Genomic DNA, 21,672 nt, shown 5'->3' on the forward strand with positions numbered 1-21,672 from the left:
GTTAGGTCTCTGCAACAATCTGTCTCCCTGTACAGTATCTCCAATATTCTTCTGTCAGCTCTCAGTCACGGGAAGAGATAGCATATAGCAATGCCAAATGAAAAACAATACAAAAGATCTAGTTCTCTCTGCATGAATTGTAATCCCGAAGCCAAGAAAAAAGTGGTACACTCACATAAATTAGCACTTAAGCAGTGCTATCTGGTACACACATATCAGTAAAACCAGAGCTTTTTTCTCAGAAAATAGGTGCAGGAACTCAACCACGACCCGTTCAGATTTCACAAACAGTAGAAGGGTCTTAAAGGGGCATTAAATATCAGGATTGCATTACATACAGAATACAGAGTTCAGGGGGTTACACACAGAATGCAGAGCTGTCACTTGTAAACACAGAAACCAGACTTCTGTGTTTACAAGTGATTGTGGTGAGCAGGCACCAAAGGGTCTGAGCCAGAGGTGGTGGAACTGAGTTCCCCCAAGTTCCCCCTGAAAAAAAGCCCTGAGTAAAACACTTCTCGGATAGCAGCGGGATGATATTCAATCAAAAATCAAAAATTCAATTGATCAATCCAATACACAACTACAGCTGATGACCAGGCAACCAATTCACCTCTATTGGGCAGAGGTATTGAATTGATCAATTGAATTTTTGATTTTTGATTGAATATCATCCGCTGCTATCTTGGAAGTGTTTTACTGATATGTCTGTACCAGGTAGCACTGCATAAGTGCTCATTTATGTGAGTGTACTACAAATTTCTGGGTTTTGGGATAAAATTCATGCAGAGAGCTCTAGATCTATTGTTTTGTTTTTCATTTGGAATTGCCATATGCTATCTCTTCCAGTGAGAGCTGACATGAGAATATTGGAGATATGGAGATACAGGGAGACAGACCATTGCAGAGACCTAACATTATCCTCAGAGGGTAACAGCTGATTATAACCCACTGGTGAAACATGGGTCATAATGTGAGGCAAAATTGTGCCTATTCCAATGGAGAATCATCTTCTTCTTGATATTTGTAGTACTCTCCTGGGATCTTGTCAGTAGGATGGTGATATCAACCCCTGCACTACGGAAGCTGGGGGAAATTCTGCTGAAGAAGAAGGCAAAGAAGCTTTGAGTCAAAACTGAAAGCTGAAAAGCAACTTGTGCATTGAGTGAATCATTCACACTAATTTTTCCTTGTTACTGGTGGGATTGAAGTAAGCATTTAAGGTTTTGGGGAGACCTTTTTCCCTATGCCCAGCCGGACCACCTATAATCTAGTGGTCATATACAGCTGGTAAGCAGTTTGTATTAACTTACACTGGGTGTGGAGCAGTATTCTCTCTGGTTTCAGTATCATCACCGTCTCTTCATTTTATGTGTGCCTTGTTACACGGAGCACGGATGAGGATTCTATGTTCACCACTTATTTCATGGACTTTTGATATGGGATTTTTTTAACTTATTCTCTGCATGTCTTATTTGGATTTATACCTGAATAATATGATTGAATTTCTTCTTTAAGGACTTTGCTAAGATCATATGCCAGTTTATTTCATTTTCTAGCTCTACACTATTTGTATATATTATTGTCTGTGGAGTCTGTATCTCGGCTTTTGAGTGCTGGCAGCTAATTTTCTTTCTAGCACAGTGTTAGCCTTTTATTATATTTGCATAATGCTCCATGAATACCACACGAAAATCTATTGGTGGCGGCAGGCATTATGATTTATATACCAGGGACATTTTTTATTTTTTAAATAAAGTACTTGTCAAAAACTGTCCAATGTGTTTCTTTACACTACAAATTTTTTGGTAAATGAGTAGGGGTACTATGTACCCCTACTCATTCACATAGAAGGGGGGGCCTGGATCTGGAGACCCCCTTGTTAAAGGAATTGTGGGGAAAAGGCCCTTGTCCCCATCAACATGGGGTCAGGGTGCTTTGGGGGTAGCCCTCTTGCCCCCCCAAATCATTCCCCCATGTTGAGGACATGTGGCCGGGTATGGTTCGGAGGAGGTGCTCACTCATTCTTTCCCTTTCCTGACCTGCCGGGCTGCATGCTAGGATAAGGGTCTGGTATGGATTTATGGATTTTGGGGGAACCCCTTGCCATTTTTTGATCATGGGGGTTCCCTTCAAAATCCATACCATGCCCTTCGGGGGGGGGGGGGGGGCACACAATTTTTTTTAATTTTTTTTATTGCCGGCAATTCTATTTTTTACATCCAGCTGTCAAGCAACTCATCTGCACGTTCCTTAACAACCATGTTGTTTACTACTTGTTAAGCACGCAAGCAGCCGCCCACTCCTTAATGTTTTCACTACTAAAATACTGCAAGACTTTATAAAATAACTCATGCAGTATTTAAGTAACATTTTTTTGTGAATGCCAATACTGTTCAATATTTTACTGCAAATTTTAAAGGGTAAAAAAAAAACGCTTTGTGAATGGAGCCCAACGTATTTATAGACATGGCTTTGGGCACATAGCCACAGTCATGCTGGAATAGAAAAGTAAATGTGTATGCTGTAGCTTTAACGGTAAGTTTCACTGGAATCTCAATAAGTTGGAAGGGTCTCCACATACCTTTAGCCTTAGCGTGTATCCAGAGTTGATTGCAATAACATATTGTGGAAATTGCCATTTATTTATAAGGACATTTGCCACACATTTTTGGGTTCAGCATTTGGAGACTTATTTCTATTTTATTTTTGGCAGGCATGTGAATTAACCACTTGCTTACTGGGCACCTAAACCTCATTCCTGTCCAGACCAATTAAGGTAAGTTTTCTCCTTCATTTATGTATGCTGATGAGGCTGCGCTGAAGGGCACTAATATGCGACACTGATGGGTTCTGGTAAGGTGGCACTGATGGGCACTGATAAGGCAGCACTGATGGGCACTGATAGACGGCACTGGTGGGCACCAATGAGGCAGCACTGGTGGGCACTGAGAGGTGGCACGGATGGGTGGCACCGATGGGTGGTACTGATGGACAGCTCTGAAGGTCATTGATAGGTGGCACTGAAGGGCACTAATTGGTGGCACTGATAGCTGGCACTGATGGGTGGCACTGATGGGCACTGATCGGTGGCAGTATTGGGAACTGGTAGGTGACACTGATAGGCAGCACTGCTAGAGGGCATTGATGAGGCACTGATTGGCACCACTGGTGGGTATTGATAGGTGGCACACTTGGGCATTAATAGGTGGCACTGATTGGTGGCACTGATATTCTCTGGTGACACTGATTGATGGCACTTTAGGCACTGACATCTTCCTCTTCAGGACCGATGTCCCTTCAACAGAAGCCAGTGCTTCTGTTTACATCACATGATCAGCCCCTTACTCCGATCTGTGATCACCCAAATCTCATTAACTCAGTGATCACAGAGCGCGCCTCTGTGGGTCGCGTGGGGAGTGTGCAAAGGGGAGAATGTCTATTGATGGCCTCCCAGCAATGTAGGTCCACGCTGTAGCCGTCATTCGGCTATAGAGCAGATGGGAAGAGGTTAATATCCCATGTTAAGGAAGTAGTGAGTATGTGGTTTGTGCCTTGCTGAATACAGCTTGCTCACCATTTAGCAAAGAGGGAAGCTTTAATGGGATTGCCAAAAGAGAACGACTTTTAAAAGGTCAGTTTTATTTCTAATATACCTCTCAATCTTTGGTAAAACCAAAGCCTTATATGGGGTGTTTATGTGCAACCTACCTGCCCCTCCATGCAGGTAAATAACTCCCACCTCAGATGAAACACTAATAGGGAACTTTAGACCCCTCAATTACGCACCAGTGTGTGGAATAACTGTATACCAAATGCAGTATTAGTGCATCAGTCCTGTAGAAGGAGCTGAGTTCTGAGCACGTAGCCTGCCTGCCCATCCACTGAAACTGTAACAGTGATCCCGGAAGTAGCCCAGCTGCCCATGACGTAATTTCTGTGCATTCCACACTGGTTTCAGGTGCCTTCCTGGTGGCCACAGGATGTGCTGAGGACTCTGCAGCCACATTGGAGCCCATTGGAGCCCATTTTGGACACATTGAGCACCAGGATCCCATTAAACCATCAGATTACAGATGAGCCCATCTTTTTACTTCTTCTTGTAAGTGTTTTTAGTTATCGTGCTTGTAATACTGCACTCAGGTGGCACTTCCTGTATTCTCCCATCAGTGCTAAAAAATGCACTGATCAATGTATAAATTACACTGGTAGGGATGGGGTAAACATCAGGGGCGATCAAAGTTCCTGTGTCCCTCTAGGTGTGCTGACCAGGGTAATAATGGCTGCTGAGCCATGTACCATGTTCAGTTTATGTCCCTCTGCCAGCCTGCAGTCTCTCCACTCTCCCCCTTTCCTCTCTAATTGTCAGCTCCTGTGTGTGAGCCGATCTCCAAACCCATCCCCTATCCTCCTGCCACTATTCTACTGTAAATGGCAATAAAGTTTGTCCAAGTGTATTCGTGCCTGAAGGTCATGTATACTGTTGTATATAGGTACTGCAGGCTTGCTGCTCTAAATGTTTGGTAGACAGAGCTAGTAGTGATACTGGTAGTCATTTTTTTTTTACTTATTTAGTTTTTTCAAATAATTCTCCAAATGCAGAACCTTTTTTAAAAGCAAAAAAAACAAACAAAAAAAAACAAGTTTAATAATACGAAGGGTGTCTGAGCCTCATTCTCTGGCAACACATTTTCTACTCAAATGTTGCAACTGTGCTTCAAATAATTTTTGGCACTAATCAGGTTACACATTTGCCAGCAAATGTGTGGTGCAGGCAAATGAACCCAGACAAACAGATGTGCTAAGATTTATATTCCTAAAAACTGACAAATCTTATAATGTCCAAAATAATATATAAAAAAAAACTATTTTTAATCCATATAGCATGAAGAGAATAAAAAGTATTTTTATTCTCTAAATTGCTGGTTTATTGGTAGGCCCAAAACTGTATAAATGTTGCTATAGTTAGGATATAGCAATGTGACAATCAACCATGCGATTATACATGTTTCAGTATGCATTACGGATGAGCTAAGATATTAGAACTTTTTACTGTGTTCAGTAAATAACTATAGTGTAGAATTACTAGATAAACTGATTGATTAAGTACACATACTAAACTTTTGGCAAAGCAGCTCCCTCTGTATACCACCATTCCAAGATACAGCTGCTCCATAGCAAGGGTGATGTTATAAGAGGTGAAATGATATGGAGTTAATATAGTCTAATGACTTGTATTAGAAGAATATAAGCAATGGCAATGTAATCTAGCAATTGGTATAGAGAGGGAGCTCTTTAGTTGCTTTAAAAACAGATCTTGCATGTGACTGTACAGCTGTGTTACTAAATACATGTAATTGCGTTCTGTAACATTTTCAAATAATTTGACTTCCTTCAACAGATTCCAATACAGCTGATACATGTCTTTAGTATGTGTAGTATGTGTCCATAAAATGATCAGATCATCTGGTAAGATCACTGCAATGTAATTCAAATATATAAATAATTTTCAGCATAAATACATATAACAACACCATCATATTATAACAACAGTTTAAAGGTGTTAAAGAGCAAATTCTTCCACCATGCTTTCATACATAGTTAGTCAGGTTGAAAAAAGAGACAAGTCAATCTAGTTCAACCATTATTTTAATATAATTCTCATTTTTTATTTGCATGAACAAAATACCAATTATTGAGATTATTTCTCTTTCAAAATAGAGATGTTTTGTATTTTGGATTGAAGGGTTTTAGCTCAGCTTTAAGGCTCCAAGAGCACCAGTGATGCCACAGCAGGACTTCAGCAGAATGCAGTTATAACCCAACTTTCTGATTTCCCAATTGGAAACAAGAACAAAGATAAGATTTAGGGGTTGGTGTTGAACTACCACATTCTCCTGAAGGCAGAAAAAGGCAGTACCAGTAAAGGTAAATTTATCTGTGACTGATAAATGGACAGTTTTTATGATGGAGCCCTATAAAGTAAAGAAAAGACCCTCATGTATTTATTAAAGGTCAGTTTCACCAAGAACTGAGATTTCAGATTATGAAATTACTAGTAGATTAATAAATCACTTGTAAATTTTTTAGATTTCTATGAGGTTCAAATGGTAATTCCTGATGCAGTCTGCATCTCCACCATATTCCACAGGGTTTCATTGACATTGTCCCGTACCCAAAAATCCAGCTTCTACTTATGTCCTTATCCTACATTGTATAGAACCCTTCAGGACACTTTGTAAAGGCTACAGCAGGTGGAAGAGAGCATCTAGCCAATGGAATCCCCTAGGAACATAAAAATTTTGCAAGTGATTAAAACCTACCACTGCACATACAAGCTAAAATGTCATAGCTTGACATACATAGCTGAAATATAATTTTTAGGTGGATTCAGCCTTTAACACACCAGATTACACTCAGCGCTGATTTTTTTTATGTTAGTCACAATTATAACTAATCTAACTAAAATGAGAAAGTTATTAACATTTTATAGGTTATGTCGTCATTATGGATTATGGACAGACTAAGCAGTGTTTGGCATTGTTGCAAGCTGTCCAATTATCATGACTTTGGTTTAATTAATCAATTTAAGAATTTGTTTCCTAACCCTTTGCCATCATTTGTATACATTAATATGTTCACTTTTAAATGCAATAAAGGTATGTTGCAGAAAGACAAGCAGGGATGGTGGAAGAAGCAGCCACACACAGCTCTATGGTAAACCCATCAACCACCCCAAATTTAGCCCCACAAAATGCAAAGACTCATCTCACTGACTGAATTCTGGGCTGGTCAGATTGGCAGGTAAACTTGGTGCTTCAATGAGATCAAAGCCTGCAGGGGAAAAGAGAGGAGTACCACTATGCTGCAGAGGAGTACTAGGAGGTTATGATTATGGGTGTGTGCTGTAGTCGACTGTTCCCCATGCTCTGTGTGTATAAGATTACTGTGAGCCAATGTGCAGGAGGCCAATTTGGGTATTTAGTTTACAGGGTAACTGGGGACTGTTACTGTTAACACAGTCATAGGTATTATCCAATTTTTTTTCAATTGGTTGTATTTACATGTTTTTTTACATGAGTATATATATATATATATATATATATATATATATATATACACATTTATGGTATGATGTCCAGCATCTGAACATGTTTTCATTAATCTGTTGGAATGCAAGAGAATGTATGTGTGAGATCACCATGAAGTGTCCTCAGTATGCATTTTTAAGTACAGCACTGTATAGTATAATTTTTAAAACAGTACACAGGCAATACAGTGCTGCACTTTATTATGAATGCATCTTTGTAAGGCCCTCATGTCTGCTGTTTGCAAAGTGTCTATATACATTCAATCTACAAGACGTCTCTATGGTCTCATTGTGGATTAATGCAGCATTTAGGGAACATAAAAGGCAACATAACACTTTAGGCACTGGACATAACCTGATTGACTTCATAAGACAGATCATGAATTATTGAAAAATGGAATAAGCCATCAGAATGGCAAATGGAACTAGAACTGTGAAAGTATGCCAATGACAGGGGGTGAAGGTTTTGACAGACAATGTATGAAATGCTGACTAAACCAGACATCACAATAAAGTGCTGTGAAAAGGACAGTGAACTTCAAGCAATGACATTTTTTTTAATTAAAAATCTGTTGTGTAGTTTAAGCTCCTCCTTTGGGTAGAAAGCATCTACAAGTGCCTGCATGCTCTCTCGAATTCTGTGAAGAGTTCCCAGTAGCCTAAATTCGAGGGTGATCTTAATAGACAGTCAGAGCTTTGTCATTGTGTAGCTTTGCATAAGAAAATAAAACAAATGCTTGTAGGCATCTGTAGATACCTGTTAGCCAGAAGAAAAAAACTAAACCACCCAGTCCATTTCATATTTCTGCCATATAGAATTTCCATTAACTTTTTCTGCAAGTTAACCTAAATCTTGGTTAATAGTCTTGTTGGAACAGATAATTAAGTAATAGAAGGACTGAAAAATGTACCTTTCCTTAGGAAAATGCTGTTTTAGGAGCTCTATTTTGTCAGCAATGTGACTAGCAATGTGTAACAGGTGCTCTCTGTCGCTGTATTGCGTTCCACGCTGGAGCGCATACGGCGACCGCACAATGACGTCATCGCCCGGCGCAGCGTGCGTTCCAGCCTGGAACGCGGAAGTGAGTCGAATCAGTCACATGCACATGTCTTCCCCCTAAAAAGAGGACAGCGTGCATAGTACATGCTGTCCTATTATTGTCGGCCATAGCCAGCTTGGCTACAGACAAGGAACAGCTACTATCTATCCCTAAAACTGGAAAGTGTCCCACACCTGGATCCACACTGCCATACATATTGCCTATGCTGGGGACACCCTAAAGATATCTTTGTCTAGGACACCCTACACTACGGAATCCCATTGCTGCTAAGATACTACAACACTCATCATCTGCAAACGGATAAGTAGCAATTACTTCTATTGTACTGCTCTAGAATTACCTGCTTCATTGCTTCTACCTAATACTATATTTAAATCTGGCTTACTGAATACTAACCTACTGCTTGGGATTAATTACTGTGTCTTCAGTTGTTCACTATGGAATATCTTAAAGGGACATACACTCTCAACTCAGCTGAGCTATACTTGCCTCTCTTATGCAAATATTACTTGCTTACTGTATTCTTATTTGCTACGTGCTTGACATACATTGTTAAAATTAAATTGGGCAAAGGCCCTACATTTTTGAACATGTTCGCTTTAAATTTTCTACGCTAAGTGGTTGAAGGCATGTTGCAATACCTCCACCCTTAGTAGCTCAACGCATTCCTATGATGTAGTGAACTCCCAAACTCCTGTGTTCTGATTGGAGTGACGCCTGGGGTCCAATACTGAAATCTCACATAACAGAGGTGCATTGAACACTTTCCTTAACAGCAGTTGTGGTTCACTCACGTTCACCATAGTTTGTAATACAACGAGATCTATGTTGAAAGTGAGGATAAGACATCAGATGGGTTAGTTCTTTAGCATAAATAATGGTTAGGTGCTTAGGTTCTTGGTCACATGCCTGGCAAAGGTGAGGTCTGAAGCAATTTATTCTCTAGGAAAAAGTTGATTAACTACAGTGCATTGCTTCAACAGTTTGATTTTGTTACTCCTCAGGGTAAGCAGGCATAGGAGGTTTTTGATAATAAATGCATGTCTATTCATCCATTTGATAATTGCTGGAACTACTGGCCATGACCCATGACAAAAAGCTATAATAATCTATTAGAATGCAAAGGTCAACTTTATTTTTTATTGTTTTACCTGAAGAAAATTGTAGAAATAAGCAAACGCTATCTAAATCTAAAGTGAATGCACTTTAGAATTTCATGTGACTGTCAACAGTAAATACTCAAATCCTATGATTAAGCGGCGTGCTCAGCCGCGTAACGCGTAAGGAGGAAGAGCCGGTGGTGACGTCATCTTTGCTCGTGGCCGAGAGCAGAGACATTGAAAACTACACGCTACATGCTGTTTGAATACGATTGTTTTGTAAGTGTATTTGCTTCTTTATATTAATTTGTTTTATCAGTTTTACACCATGGAGTTCTTATTTGTTTGATTGAGAGCCATCCCACTTGTGTACTTATTGCTGGAGCTGGAGCCTGGGGATCTGTGGATCACTGACCAGAGGGATTAGTGTGACAAGGGCTAAACGGGCTGACCGGGAGCTTCCTATCACAGGTCATATTTGCTATTAAGCCAGCAGCATTTGGAGATCTACAGGCTTTTTTTAAGCCTTCTTGAGGTGAGAGGTTTGGGCCAACTGATCACTTGCTTTGCATGCTATGCACTGTGGGACCTATTGTGAAGTCAAGCATGTTTATTGGAACACATATGCACTTTGGAAAAGTATTGTCGATTGAAGCACTTTACTGTGACTATTCGTGGACACTCGATTGATTATGCGTTTTATTTTTGCACATATTTTGGAGTGTAGATTGTGCACAGAGACTCACATTTTTTATCCATATTTATATTCCTTTATTTAATTATTTGCATGTCTCATATTTATTTATTCAAATTTGTATGGATGACATCATATTATTTAGTTATTTATCACTTTTTCATGTTAATTATTTATCATCACTTATTTGGTGATATCCTTTATACCACACAAGTGGTTCATATCTACAACAACATCACTCAAGTTTACCCTCCCTGTTCATCCTATTGATTGATGGTGGGTCACAATGATCAGGAGTGACACAAATTTTTCTGGCTCTATTGTTTGAACATCTGGATTGTGACTACAGCAGGATTTTAGAAGTTTTTTTTGTTATTTGATATTTTTAGTAATAGCAAGCGCCATTGCCCTCCCCCTTATTTATCAAATACTCAAACTTGTTGGGCTTCATATTTACCTACAAAGAAATGGAACTGTAAAAGTACACAAACTGTGATTGTGGCTTTTATGTTAACATTTTGTAAGAGTTAAGGAAGGGAATGAGTAAAAATCACATTTACCAACATTTGCAGCTTGGGTCCTTTAGGTCCCAGCTGGCAGAACTCCTCTTACCATGGAGGATTGGCAGAAAGACAAGTGAGAGGCCAGGCAGGCCTGCTAAAAGAGCGCCATGAAGTGGCATCTTAAGTGGCACAGCAAAGGAATCTGACGTGTAAATTGCCAGTAAGAAATAACCATATATTATTTTTGTGATTTTAAATCCCAATGAAGAAGGACCATAAGTTTGTGTGTTGCTACTACGTTCCTGCTAAGCTGTTAACGGTGAACGGTGTAACAAGATTTCTGCATTAAAAAACTGTCAGATTGCTCCCTAATTTTATTTGTAAATTAATGGTTGTAAAATACTCATGCATAGTTACATTTTTTGTTAATATTAGACAACCAGACTGAAACATCTGTGTTCACTTTTACAGTATATACTGTACACACTTATATGTATAAATGATACATTCTGCATCATAGAGCAGAGGCAGAAAATATTATATGTAATAGACAACATACTTGAGTAGAATAGGTTTATGAAAACCGTAGGTCAGTGTAATAATATACCTACAACTAAAATTTATTAGAAATGTGCTATATTTGCAGTAATGTCTAATAATCTGTCAGTGAGTAAGGTGATATTTATACAGTGTGTGCTCACACTGCCTGTTTAGAGTGGGTACATTTACTCCCCCAGCGTGTCTATGGAAGAGAAACATAGCCACCCTTGGACAGCAGCATTGTCAGTGGCATTGCTAGGTGGGTATGGGGGTACAGGCGACTTTCTATCTGGACAAGGACAGTGCTGCTGAGCTGGATGGCCAGGAGACTGAGGCGATCTGAGTGCAATTCAGACTGGGACACTGCTAATGAAGGTGAGCAGATCTGCAGTGATGGTTGCACACAGAGGAGGGGGAAGGGGGTAAATATCACACTGTTATAGTCTAGAGGGAGGAAGGCAGGCTTCCCCAGAGCTGTGTACACTGACTGAAACCACACCATCCACAGTACTTGTACCAGGCCTGCAAACTGTGACTATCTCCTCTACCATGCCTGCAGTATGTGACCGCCTCCTCTTCCATGCCTGCAGTATGTGACTGTCACCTGTACCAGGGCTGCAGTCTGTGACTGTCTCCTGTACCAGGCCTGCAGTCTGTGACTGTCACCTGCACCAGGCCTGCAGTCTGTGACTGTCTCCTGTATCATGTAAATATATTCGCCAGCACACCGAGGATCGTTAAAAAAACGTCCAAAAAATGTTATTGCAGAGAAACCATCACAAAAAAAGCAATGTTTCGAAGTCGCACAGGACCTCTTGGTCAGGCAAGTGATACTTGCCTGACCAAGAGGTCTGGTGCGACTTCGAAACGTTGCTTTTTTTTGTGATGGTTTCTCTGCAATAACATTTTTTGGACGTTTTTTTAACGATCCTCGGTGTACTGGCGAATATATTTACATGATTGCTTTTCCAGTTCCCAGCTGGTGATCGCTTCAGCACCCTCTTCTCTTATTGGCTGTTCTCCAGAAGGGTGTGCAATTGGAATATTTATTGAGACTGTCTCCTGTATCAGGCCTGCAGTCTGTGACTGTCTCCTGTACCAGGCCTGCAGTCTGTGACTGTCTCCTGTACCAGGCCTGCAGTCTGTGTCTGTCTCCTGTACCAGGCCTGCAGCCTGCAGTATGTGACTGTCACCTGTACCAGGGCTGCAGTCTGTGACTGTTACCTGTACCAGGGCTGCATTCTGTGATTGTCTCCTGTACCAAGCCTGCAGTCTGTGACTGTCTCTTGTACCATGCCTGCAGTCTGTGACTGTCTCTTATACCATGCCTGCAGTCTGTGGTTGTCTCTTGTACAATGCCTGCAGTTTCTGACCATCTCCTGTAGTATCCCTGCAGGGGGGCCCCAAGGAAATGTTTGCCTAGGGTCCCATCAATATTAAAGACAGCCCTGGATTAAGTATGAAGCAATATCCGACTGCATCATTTACAGGTGCCAGTTTGGGGTGTGCACCATGACTGCGCATGACCGACCCAAAAATTGCTTGTCCAGTGCCCTGCAGGGCACTCTGGCAAGGGAGAGCACAGGGAGGGGGTGACACCATGGTTTACCTCACCAGGTCACACCAACCCTAGTCACGCCACTGAGCATTGTCATTCTGTGGAGAGGGTAGTATTAGATGAACCTGTAGATTTAAATTGACTTTATGTAAATGACTAGCAAAAAAAAAGTCCAACTCAAGCTAACATTATATAAGCAGTTTCAGCAGTTTTGTTTCCTTTTGAAATAAAGATTTAAACTAAATGAATAAATGCTGACCATCATAAGCATATCACCTGCTCACCACTTGTCAAAAAATCTCTGAAATTGATCCACTGCTGTTCACTTTTAGAGGGGTGAACAAAGGTAGCATGCATGAACAATGAATAGAATTATGAGTTTCTGTTCTCTAATAAAAGATTTTGTTAATGCAACCATGACCCACATCATAGCCATTATTTTAAGTTTTGTACTAAATTATCAAATGCTCATTTATTATGTTTTACCATCACTGTAATAAATGTCAGTGTGCTTAGCTTTATGCTTTTACGAAGACACCGGTGGACAACAGGAAAAAAAAATCCTGATGACAGCCAGTTAAAAATGTATCTAGTTCTGGTGTCTCGGATCACTACGGGCATCTTGATGTGTACACTACTCATGTCCACAGAGGCTGTGATGGTGTTAAATGTATTTCACATAGAAAAATAGAGGGACCATACACAAACATATGCACAAGATTCATACATTCTACTATGGCGCTTTAGACCTTCAACTCAGATAGCAGTAATATTTTTAACACCTAGTCAAGCTGTTATACCAATCTATCCCTGTGTCAATAAAAGTAAAATTTCTAAATGCCTCACACTTTAAATATTTCTGTTAGATATAAAAGTGTGCGGGGTGCCTTCATGCTGCAATGTACTGAGCAAAAGAACTCCACTTTTAGAAATGGGTAAGGAACATTTTTTATATTTGGATCACACCAAAATTTGATGACACCTAGTCAACCTGGAAGCTGTTTCCCAAAAATAAAAGGGGCACTGTAAAACACAGCTATCCTATGACTTGAAATAGGGTGAGGAAGAAGATAATTATGGGATAGAGCAGCTTGTTTAATTTATTTAATCATTTGCCATGAACTTTTAATTATGAAAGCTGGCCTTCTTTTTGTATGTGCCCTTTTAGAGGCACAAAAGTCCTTTTTTGCTGCATGTGTACTGCTTATTGATCTTTTCTCATTGGCCTTTTTGCGGTCTATGAGATTTCTAAGTATCAGCTGGTTGTGCACACAAGGCTCAGGTGGAAGTGTTGATAATAAGTAAAAAATATAGTATTTGCTCAAAACAGAAAAAAAATATGTCCAGGATGTGTATGGGACTAATAAGATAAATTATTGAGACACATCTGGCAGACAAAACAAAAAAAAAGGATGTACCTTAATAATAAATTCGAATTTTTGGATAATATTAGATTTTTTTGTGTAAGGTATTGATGTACAGCAACGCTGAAACAAACAGATTGCTTTCCATACTTAAAAGCAACAGCTTTTATCTGAACAATTTCTTTCAATTTTTTGCTTGAAGGAAAAGGTCAAGTGAGGTCATTATTTGTTTGATGATTATTTACCAAAAACGAGAGCAGCGAGAGGTTAATTTCAAAATTAATAATTGATTTATGAATGGTATGAAATGCCTTCCTCTATTCCTATTCGATGTTATGTGTTAGAAAAGTCAATTTGTACAGTGGAAATTCGTGTGAAACAAATATTGATTTTTCAGAGCCACATCTATATATTTAATGCCTAAAATACTGTATTCCAATAGAAAAAACTATTAACTAAAAGTAGATATAATCCACCTTTGTAGATGAAAATGATATGCATTTTCTCATACATATTCCTGCTATGGAGGGACATAGCTGTTTTGGGACCTAGTGTGCTGGATTTGACACAGTGACCCCAGCTGGCATGATAATGCATAATAAGGAGAGAGTAAGATTCTTCACAAAAAAGCAAAAAACAGAAGCTTCTGGTTGCAACCCAGATAGGAAAACAGAGGTTCTTAATGATTTTACTGAATATTGAGCAGCACAGGGGGGATTTTTTAAGTGTAACCTTAAAATGAAAGCAGAACTAAACCTCCAGACCAAACGCAAAATGTTGTGCCCCATGAGCTTTGTGCCATATTGTGCAAGTATGCACAGCATACACAATATGGCAGACTTACCTAGCAAAGCGATCCCTTTCAGTGCAACATTATTGCCAGCACTTCTATCTTCTACAGTCTTCTTTTAAGTTCAGAGTCTTCTTCTTCATGATTGGCTGAGTCTAATTAATGTACCTCCTGTGCATGCTCAAGGGAGTTACTTCCTTCCGGGCACAGAATGAGTGCAGAGACTGTATACTGAGCAGCTTATTTGTGGCTCAGCGTACATTTACAGAAAGAACAATGGTGACAGGCAGGGAGCAACATCAATGATATAGGCCCGGATTCACAAAGCACTTACACCGACGTATCTCGAGATACGCCGCGTAAGTATAACTTTGCGCCGTCGTATCTATGCGCCGTGCCCACAATCTGAGATACATCTAAAAATAGGCTTCCTACGACCGCCGTAACTTGCCTACGCCGTCGTATAGTGGGTGCATATTTACGCTGGGTGCATTTGCCGATCCCATTGATTTTCTATGCACATATGCAAATGAGGGAGATACGCCGATTCACAAACGTACTTGCGCCCGGCGCATAATATACGCAGTTTGCGTAAGTCGTATGTCCGGCGTAAAGTTATTCCCCATTTAGGAGGTGCAACCCATGCAAAGGTATGGACCAGGGAACACAAGCCGTCGTATCTTTTGTTGTTTACATTGTACGTGAATATGACTAGGCGTAGGTTACGTTCAGGTCGTAGGCAGTGATCCGGCGTATCTTAGGGAGTAGTTCCGACATGATTCTGAGCATGCGCACTGGGATGCGACCACGGGACGGCGCATGCGCCGTTCATTTTAAGTACTTCTATGGCGCTCGTCCCATCATTTGCATGGGGTCATGCCTCATTAGCATGGCTCACGCCCACTTCCACCTATGCTGGCTTACGCCGAGGAAACCCAGCGTATCTTTAAGAGCGAGTGAGAGCGAGTGCTTTGTGAATCCACCTCTGTGCGCTGCGTCGGCGTAGTGTATATTAGATATGCTACGCCCGCATAAATAAGTGCCGATGTATGTGAATCTGGGCCAAAATATATATACATAGGGGCTGATTTACTAACACTGGAGAGTGCAAAATCGAGTGCAGCTCTGCATAAAAACCAATTAACTTCCATTTTTGTTTTTTGGTCAAAGCTTAACTGAACAACCTGAAGTTAGAAGCTGATTGGCTAATATGCACAGCTGCACAAGATTTTGCTCTCTCCAGTTTTATTAAATCAACCCATAGTTTCTTCAGTCATCCAAAAAGCCTGCCAGCACATTTTCTAAAGTCCCACTCTGCAGTTGTAGGCAAGGGTCCCACTCTGCAGTTATAGCAAGGAAAAGGCTTTTCTACTCTGCATATGGCTGCTTTAGAAAAAAATATCTGTAGGACACCTTTTGCTTTTATTTACCTAAAATGTATTTAGCTGATGTTCCAATTGAGCTTTAATCTGTCACATTGTTTCTATTTAGCAGTTTTGCCTGCTTGGTGATAGAATTGATAAATGCCCACCACTGTGTTTTCAACTGTTCATTTCAACTGTGTGTTGCATGTAAAAACAGTTACACTTTCTTATGCTTACAGGGGGGAATTAGCAAAGATGATAATGGCACAAGAAACTGGCACACATGGTGTGCATCACATTACCACAGGTATAAACCTCCAGCAGATCCCCCTTAGACTGGTCCTGAAATACAGGATATAAAATGTTTGCGGTAGCCTGGCAGCCAGCTAAAATGCCTTCCTCTGTAGTGAACACATGTAGTGTCAGCATATATACTGAGAAAGCTAATTTTCCTGCCTATATGCCCAGCTGTTAACCCCATCAAATGCATGGTTAACAGCCTTTCTCCCCCTCTTTGCTCTCAGCTAATTGATGATGGTGGGGGGGGGGGGCAGAGGAAATGTGAGAAAGCAGCTCCAGCTCTCCTACTCTCTGTGTTGTACCTGGTGCAGACACAGTAAAGAAAATGGAGAAGATAGCTCCCAAATAATAAAGCCACTTGTGTCCCCCTTTGTCAATTGAGAGCAGGACCTGCTCCATTTTCTTAATGAACCACTTGCCTACTGGACACATTTATCCCCTTCCTGCTTGAATGACAGTTGCGTGGTCATGCAGCTATGCACCCCTATGCAAGTGTTTTTTTTTTTTTTACACAAATAGAGCTTTCTTTTGGTGATATTTAATCAAACTGATGAGGCTGCACTGATATGGGGCACTGATGGGAACTGGTAGGTGGCACTGATGGGAGCTAGTAGAAATCACTGAAGGGCACTGATATATGGCGCTGATGGGCACTGATAGGTGACACTAATGGGCATTGGTAGCCGGCACTGATGGGCAGCACTGATGAAGAGGCACTGTTAGGCAGCACTGATGGGCACTGATTGGCACCGATGGGCACTGTTGTTGCTGCACTGATAATCAGGAGTCAGGACACTGATGGTCAGTGCCCTGATTATCAGTGCAGATTTCCCCTTTCACACTAGCGGGTTACCGACTTTCTCCTTTCCTCACACTGTGACAGCGTGAGGCAAGCAATGCCAATAACTGGAAAGTGTGTTTACATTGTGATTGCCTGTGAATGGACACAGCTCAACATGTAGTAAAGAGCTGCTGTGATTGGCTTTTAACCCTGATATGTGATCAGCTGTATTCAAAGAATACATTGTTTACAGAGAGTGCCGGGTGCGCCCTCCCAGAACTGGATGACCGCACTGTAGCCATAATTTTTGTCAGGAATTGGATGAAAAGACTGGTGTATTTATTATGCCAGCGCTATTCTTTCTTAATTTCCCCCTCTGTCTGTCATAAGTGTCTACAGAAAGATTTCCTAGTTTCAAGTTACGTGAAGTCATAGACGCATTATAGAAAATCTTGCCACTGGTTAACTCACAAGATGCACTGAACAAAATTAGCATTCAATAAAAATAAATTCCTCTTATAATAATTTGCTGTTTATTTTATTTCTTTATAACTGTCTTTTTTAACTGTCTTTTTAATTGTTTGGGAGACAAATGACAGATGGGCTAGTAACACCATGGGAACTCGTAACACATTTTGTTTTGTTTCAAAATGTTGTAGTTATTTTTAGAAATGTGCCTTATGTCCTTTCCTTACAGATGTGCAGCTCAGAGAACTCTCTTTAATGTAATAAGGTTGGTCATATCATAACATGAAAAAAAAAAATATTAATTGCTTAACATATGGTATATTTTTGTTTGTTAATATACATTTCTGTTGTAGGCTGTCATTGTAAAAACCTCCAACAAGAGTATATTTTGTGGATCACATTATTGAGTTTATTCACCTGTGATCCTGCATGCTATGGTAGAGGCTCAAGACCATGTTAAAGTAAATTTTTAAGCCTAAGATACAAAAAAATGTATGCCTATTTGTTATCTTAATTTGGAAATATTAGGACAGTTTTGTATATTCAACTGATTGATGATATAATGGCTGTTATCTACTTACATGGCTGATAACAAACTTTCCAACATGAAAAATTATGTAAGCTATATGATTTGCTCTTGAATTAAAAAAAATAAAAGCCTGGGCTTCGTCAAAAGGAAACTGCTGCTTCTGCATTACTAAAGGTCCCTCCAGAGGAGTGCAATTTGCGAGCAGACTTTGTTTTCTCGAAATGCATCAGACCCCACTAACCTTACAATCCAGAGTAGTGTATTAGGAACATGGAACCATATCTTTCTTGATTACTGTGTAGTCAACCCTCTCTAGCTATCTTTAACTCCCTATTGGTTCAAAAATGTGGGGTGGGGATTGAGATAATACATTTGTTTTCCCTTTTCTACCTTCTAATTAAAATAACTCTTGACTTCTGGGTGGACAAACCCTTTAACTACAAAACAGTCATTCATTTGCTTCATAAAATGTATGTGCCTCTAAATAAAATTTAGAAAATGCTTACGTATAGTTTAACCTCAGATGAAAAACATTAATGGTAAACAACAAAGATGAAGTTACACATTAAAATGCATTACATTTTTAGTCTAATTATGATGTCATTGTTGTCTAGCTGGCTCAACAATGGGGAAACTGAATTTTACCAAATAATTAACTTAGCCCCCAAAAAGTGTTATGTTGCTTTATTAATTGACTCACTATGATAACTACAGGAACTGACAAATACAAAAACTATCACAAATTACAAGGGCACAGACAAGGGTGTATTGTGTCATGCGTTAGTGATATATCAATCAAAAAACTCAACCATTTCATAAAGCACTAATCTAAAACCAAATATGTTTTGGGAGGCACATGAATACACATAATCAAAACAACAAGTCATCTGCATGCAGAATTTTAATTTTAGTTACATATTTTAAATTCTATTTTAAAAACAAAAACTTAATGCAACCTCTGCAAGCCCAAAATAAAGCAGGTATGCATAATGCCCTTCATGCATTGCCTAAACATGCTAAAGGAATGAGGGTAACTATGAAAACCGTATCACCGCTCTACATAGACAACATGCAGGACATGCAAAGCTTGGAATACAAAGCACCAAAAGCAGAAACAGGTTGGTTAAAAGAGATTTCTCTAAGCATACTAACCTGCTGGTTCTAATGAATTTTCTACTTTGTCGTTAACATCGAAAACACGGTCATGAACACCTATAGTTTTCATACAGCTGTCTATAATAAAAATAGAGATAACAGCCAAATATGTTAGTGAGATCTTTCCAGCTCCACCACTTTATGTTAATTCTATAGTTTGTTTTTATTTATTTTTTTGTACTGCATGTTTTGCTTAAAGCATTTGTAGCTATGGGGCATTTTCCTTATGCCAAGCATACAGTATTGTTCTTAGTCAATCTAGACATCAACAACATTTAAGAAACAACAAGTTAGCAAGTAGGCATGTTTGTAAAAATGCTCAAAGAGGAATGATTAGAAATAAAGATGCAAAGTAAATCACAAACGTTGATTACCGGTATCACAAAAGGCTTAATATTTACAAACAAACAAAGAAAGGAAAAAAAAACTGTAATGCTTTTAACTGTAGCACACCATAAAACATGCATATGAGGGCCATATTTAAAGCAAACATAGAGAGAGCACTTACTTGCTGGCCGTACGTAGACTCTGAGCTTTAAGCAGGATCTTCTTCCATTATCTGGAATTGCTGAAGCTGAAGAAGAGAAAAAAAAAAGTTTCAACTTTAAACTTTTGTTCAAAGGTGTCATTATGCAGTTGTAAACCCTAGTTGTAAAAATTTTGCATGTGCAAGTTGACTGCATTTCTTTAAAGTTTGAAGCTCTTGGAAAGTTAAAAGGGATTTAACCACCCTTTGAATGCATATGAGTTTGCATCAGAAACTGACTAGTAAACAACCTCTTTTGTCCGTTACTCACTTGAGGCAGTGGAATTTTTATTAGAAAGACCTTAAATAATGATTTGGGGGTCAATATATTTATTTATTTATTTTTTCCGGTTTTATGTTTTATTCTGATGTCTAATTGTTTACCATTCAAATACTTTGTAAAATCTTATATTTTAACATTTTAAATTTAATACAAAGTGCTGCATTTACACCACTGTAAGAGAGAATTTAGGATTTCCAAAAAGGGGGGGCACAACTGTAGCTATTTGTTTTTAGATTGTCTTTCTCTAAATTAATGTTTGTAGGGAGTTGTACAAAGAAAGCAGAAAAAAGAAGAGAGCAGGGTTCGGTCACAAAGTGAATTAGTCACTTATTCATATATATAATTACTCAATCATATGCAAGGGAAATTAAAAAATAAATAGGTTTTTGTTAGCACGATTGGATGATTGAAGTGAATGCAGCTTCACCTCATTCACTAACAAGTCACCTGAACAGACTGCTGCCTTAGAAAATCAACCACATTCAATTGTGTGTATAATGTGATGAAAGGAGTAGAGAATGTTCATTTAGCTTAGTGAATAAGGTAAAGCGTCTTCACTTTAAAAACCATATCAAGGTTGCAAGGTGCAAGGTACATTTTCATAACACATGATTAAATGACTGAAGTTACATAGTTACATAGTAGGTGAGGTTGAAAAAAGACACAAGTCCATCTAGTCCAGGGGTGTTCAAACTTTTTTCAAAGAGGGCCAGATTTGATGAAGTGAACATGCGCGAGGGCTGACCATTTTGTCTGACATTCCTTGAACCATTAAATGAAATGCAAATGAACTAATACACTGCCAAACAAGAATTCTCTTGCCTTTGTGGCTGTGTGTGGTGAAGAGTCTAAGGAGTAGCTGGGGCGTGTTATTTGGATATACCGTATTTATTGGCGTATAACACATACCTTCACTTTAAGAGGGAAGTTTCAGGAAAAAAAATGAATTTTAAATAAAGAACTGTGAAGCAAAATAAGGGTTTAGTGGCCATCAATGCAGCCTAATCAGTGCCCATCTGCAGCCTCACCATTGCCACAAATGCAGCCTCACCATTGCCATTAATGCAGAATCACCATTGACATGAATGCAGCCTCACCATTGCCATGAATGCAACCTCACCATTGCCATGACTGCAGCCTCATCATTGCCAAAGAATGCAGCCTCACTATTGCCATTAATGCAGAATCACCATTGACATGAATGCAGTCTCACCATTGCCATGAATGCAACCTCACCATTGCCATGAATGAAGCGTCATCATTGCCAAAGAATGCGGCCTCACTATTGCTATTAATGCAGCCTCACCATTGACATGAATGCAGCCTCACGATTACCATGAATGCAGCCTCACCATTGCCATAAGTGCAGCTTGATCCATGCCCATCTGCAGCCTCGGAGGGGACAGGGAGGGGGGCGGGACAAGTGCAGACAGATTACATACAGGAGAATCTCCTGTTTACTCGACAGCCTCTTTAATACAAAGTCCCATCTCCTATGATAGACAGAACAATTGTCCAATGCCAGCCCAGGAGAAGGGACTTCCAATTGCAGAGGCCGCAGAGTAA

At 39.7% G+C, this 21,672-nt stretch overlaps 1 protein-coding gene across 3 annotated transcripts in view; it reads right to left on the reverse strand.

Moving 5' to 3' along the window:
* The window catches only part of EFNA5 (ephrin A5), a 557,557-nt gene that overhangs the window by 6,858 nt on the left and 529,027 nt on the right, over positions 1-21,672 (reverse strand). Inside the window, exons 3-5 of one of the 3 annotated variants that reach the window (XM_040343117.1) lie at positions 19,806-19,871; positions 19,295-19,375; positions 6,778-6,834 (exon numbers count right to left, since the gene is read on the reverse strand). In XM_040343117.1, the coding sequence (XP_040199051.1) occupies positions 6,778-6,834; positions 19,295-19,375; positions 19,806-19,871 (204 nt within the window). The remainder of the gene's footprint in view (positions 1-6,777; positions 6,835-19,294; positions 19,376-19,805; positions 19,872-21,672) is intronic. The other 2 variants (XM_040343126.1, XM_040343134.1) reach the window with 2 other exon arrangements.

The sequence above is a fragment of the Rana temporaria genome, chromosome 1 (assembly GCF_905171775.1).
Source record: "Rana temporaria chromosome 1, aRanTem1.1, whole genome shotgun sequence".
Taxonomy (NCBI): domain Eukaryota; kingdom Metazoa; phylum Chordata; class Amphibia; order Anura; family Ranidae; genus Rana; species Rana temporaria.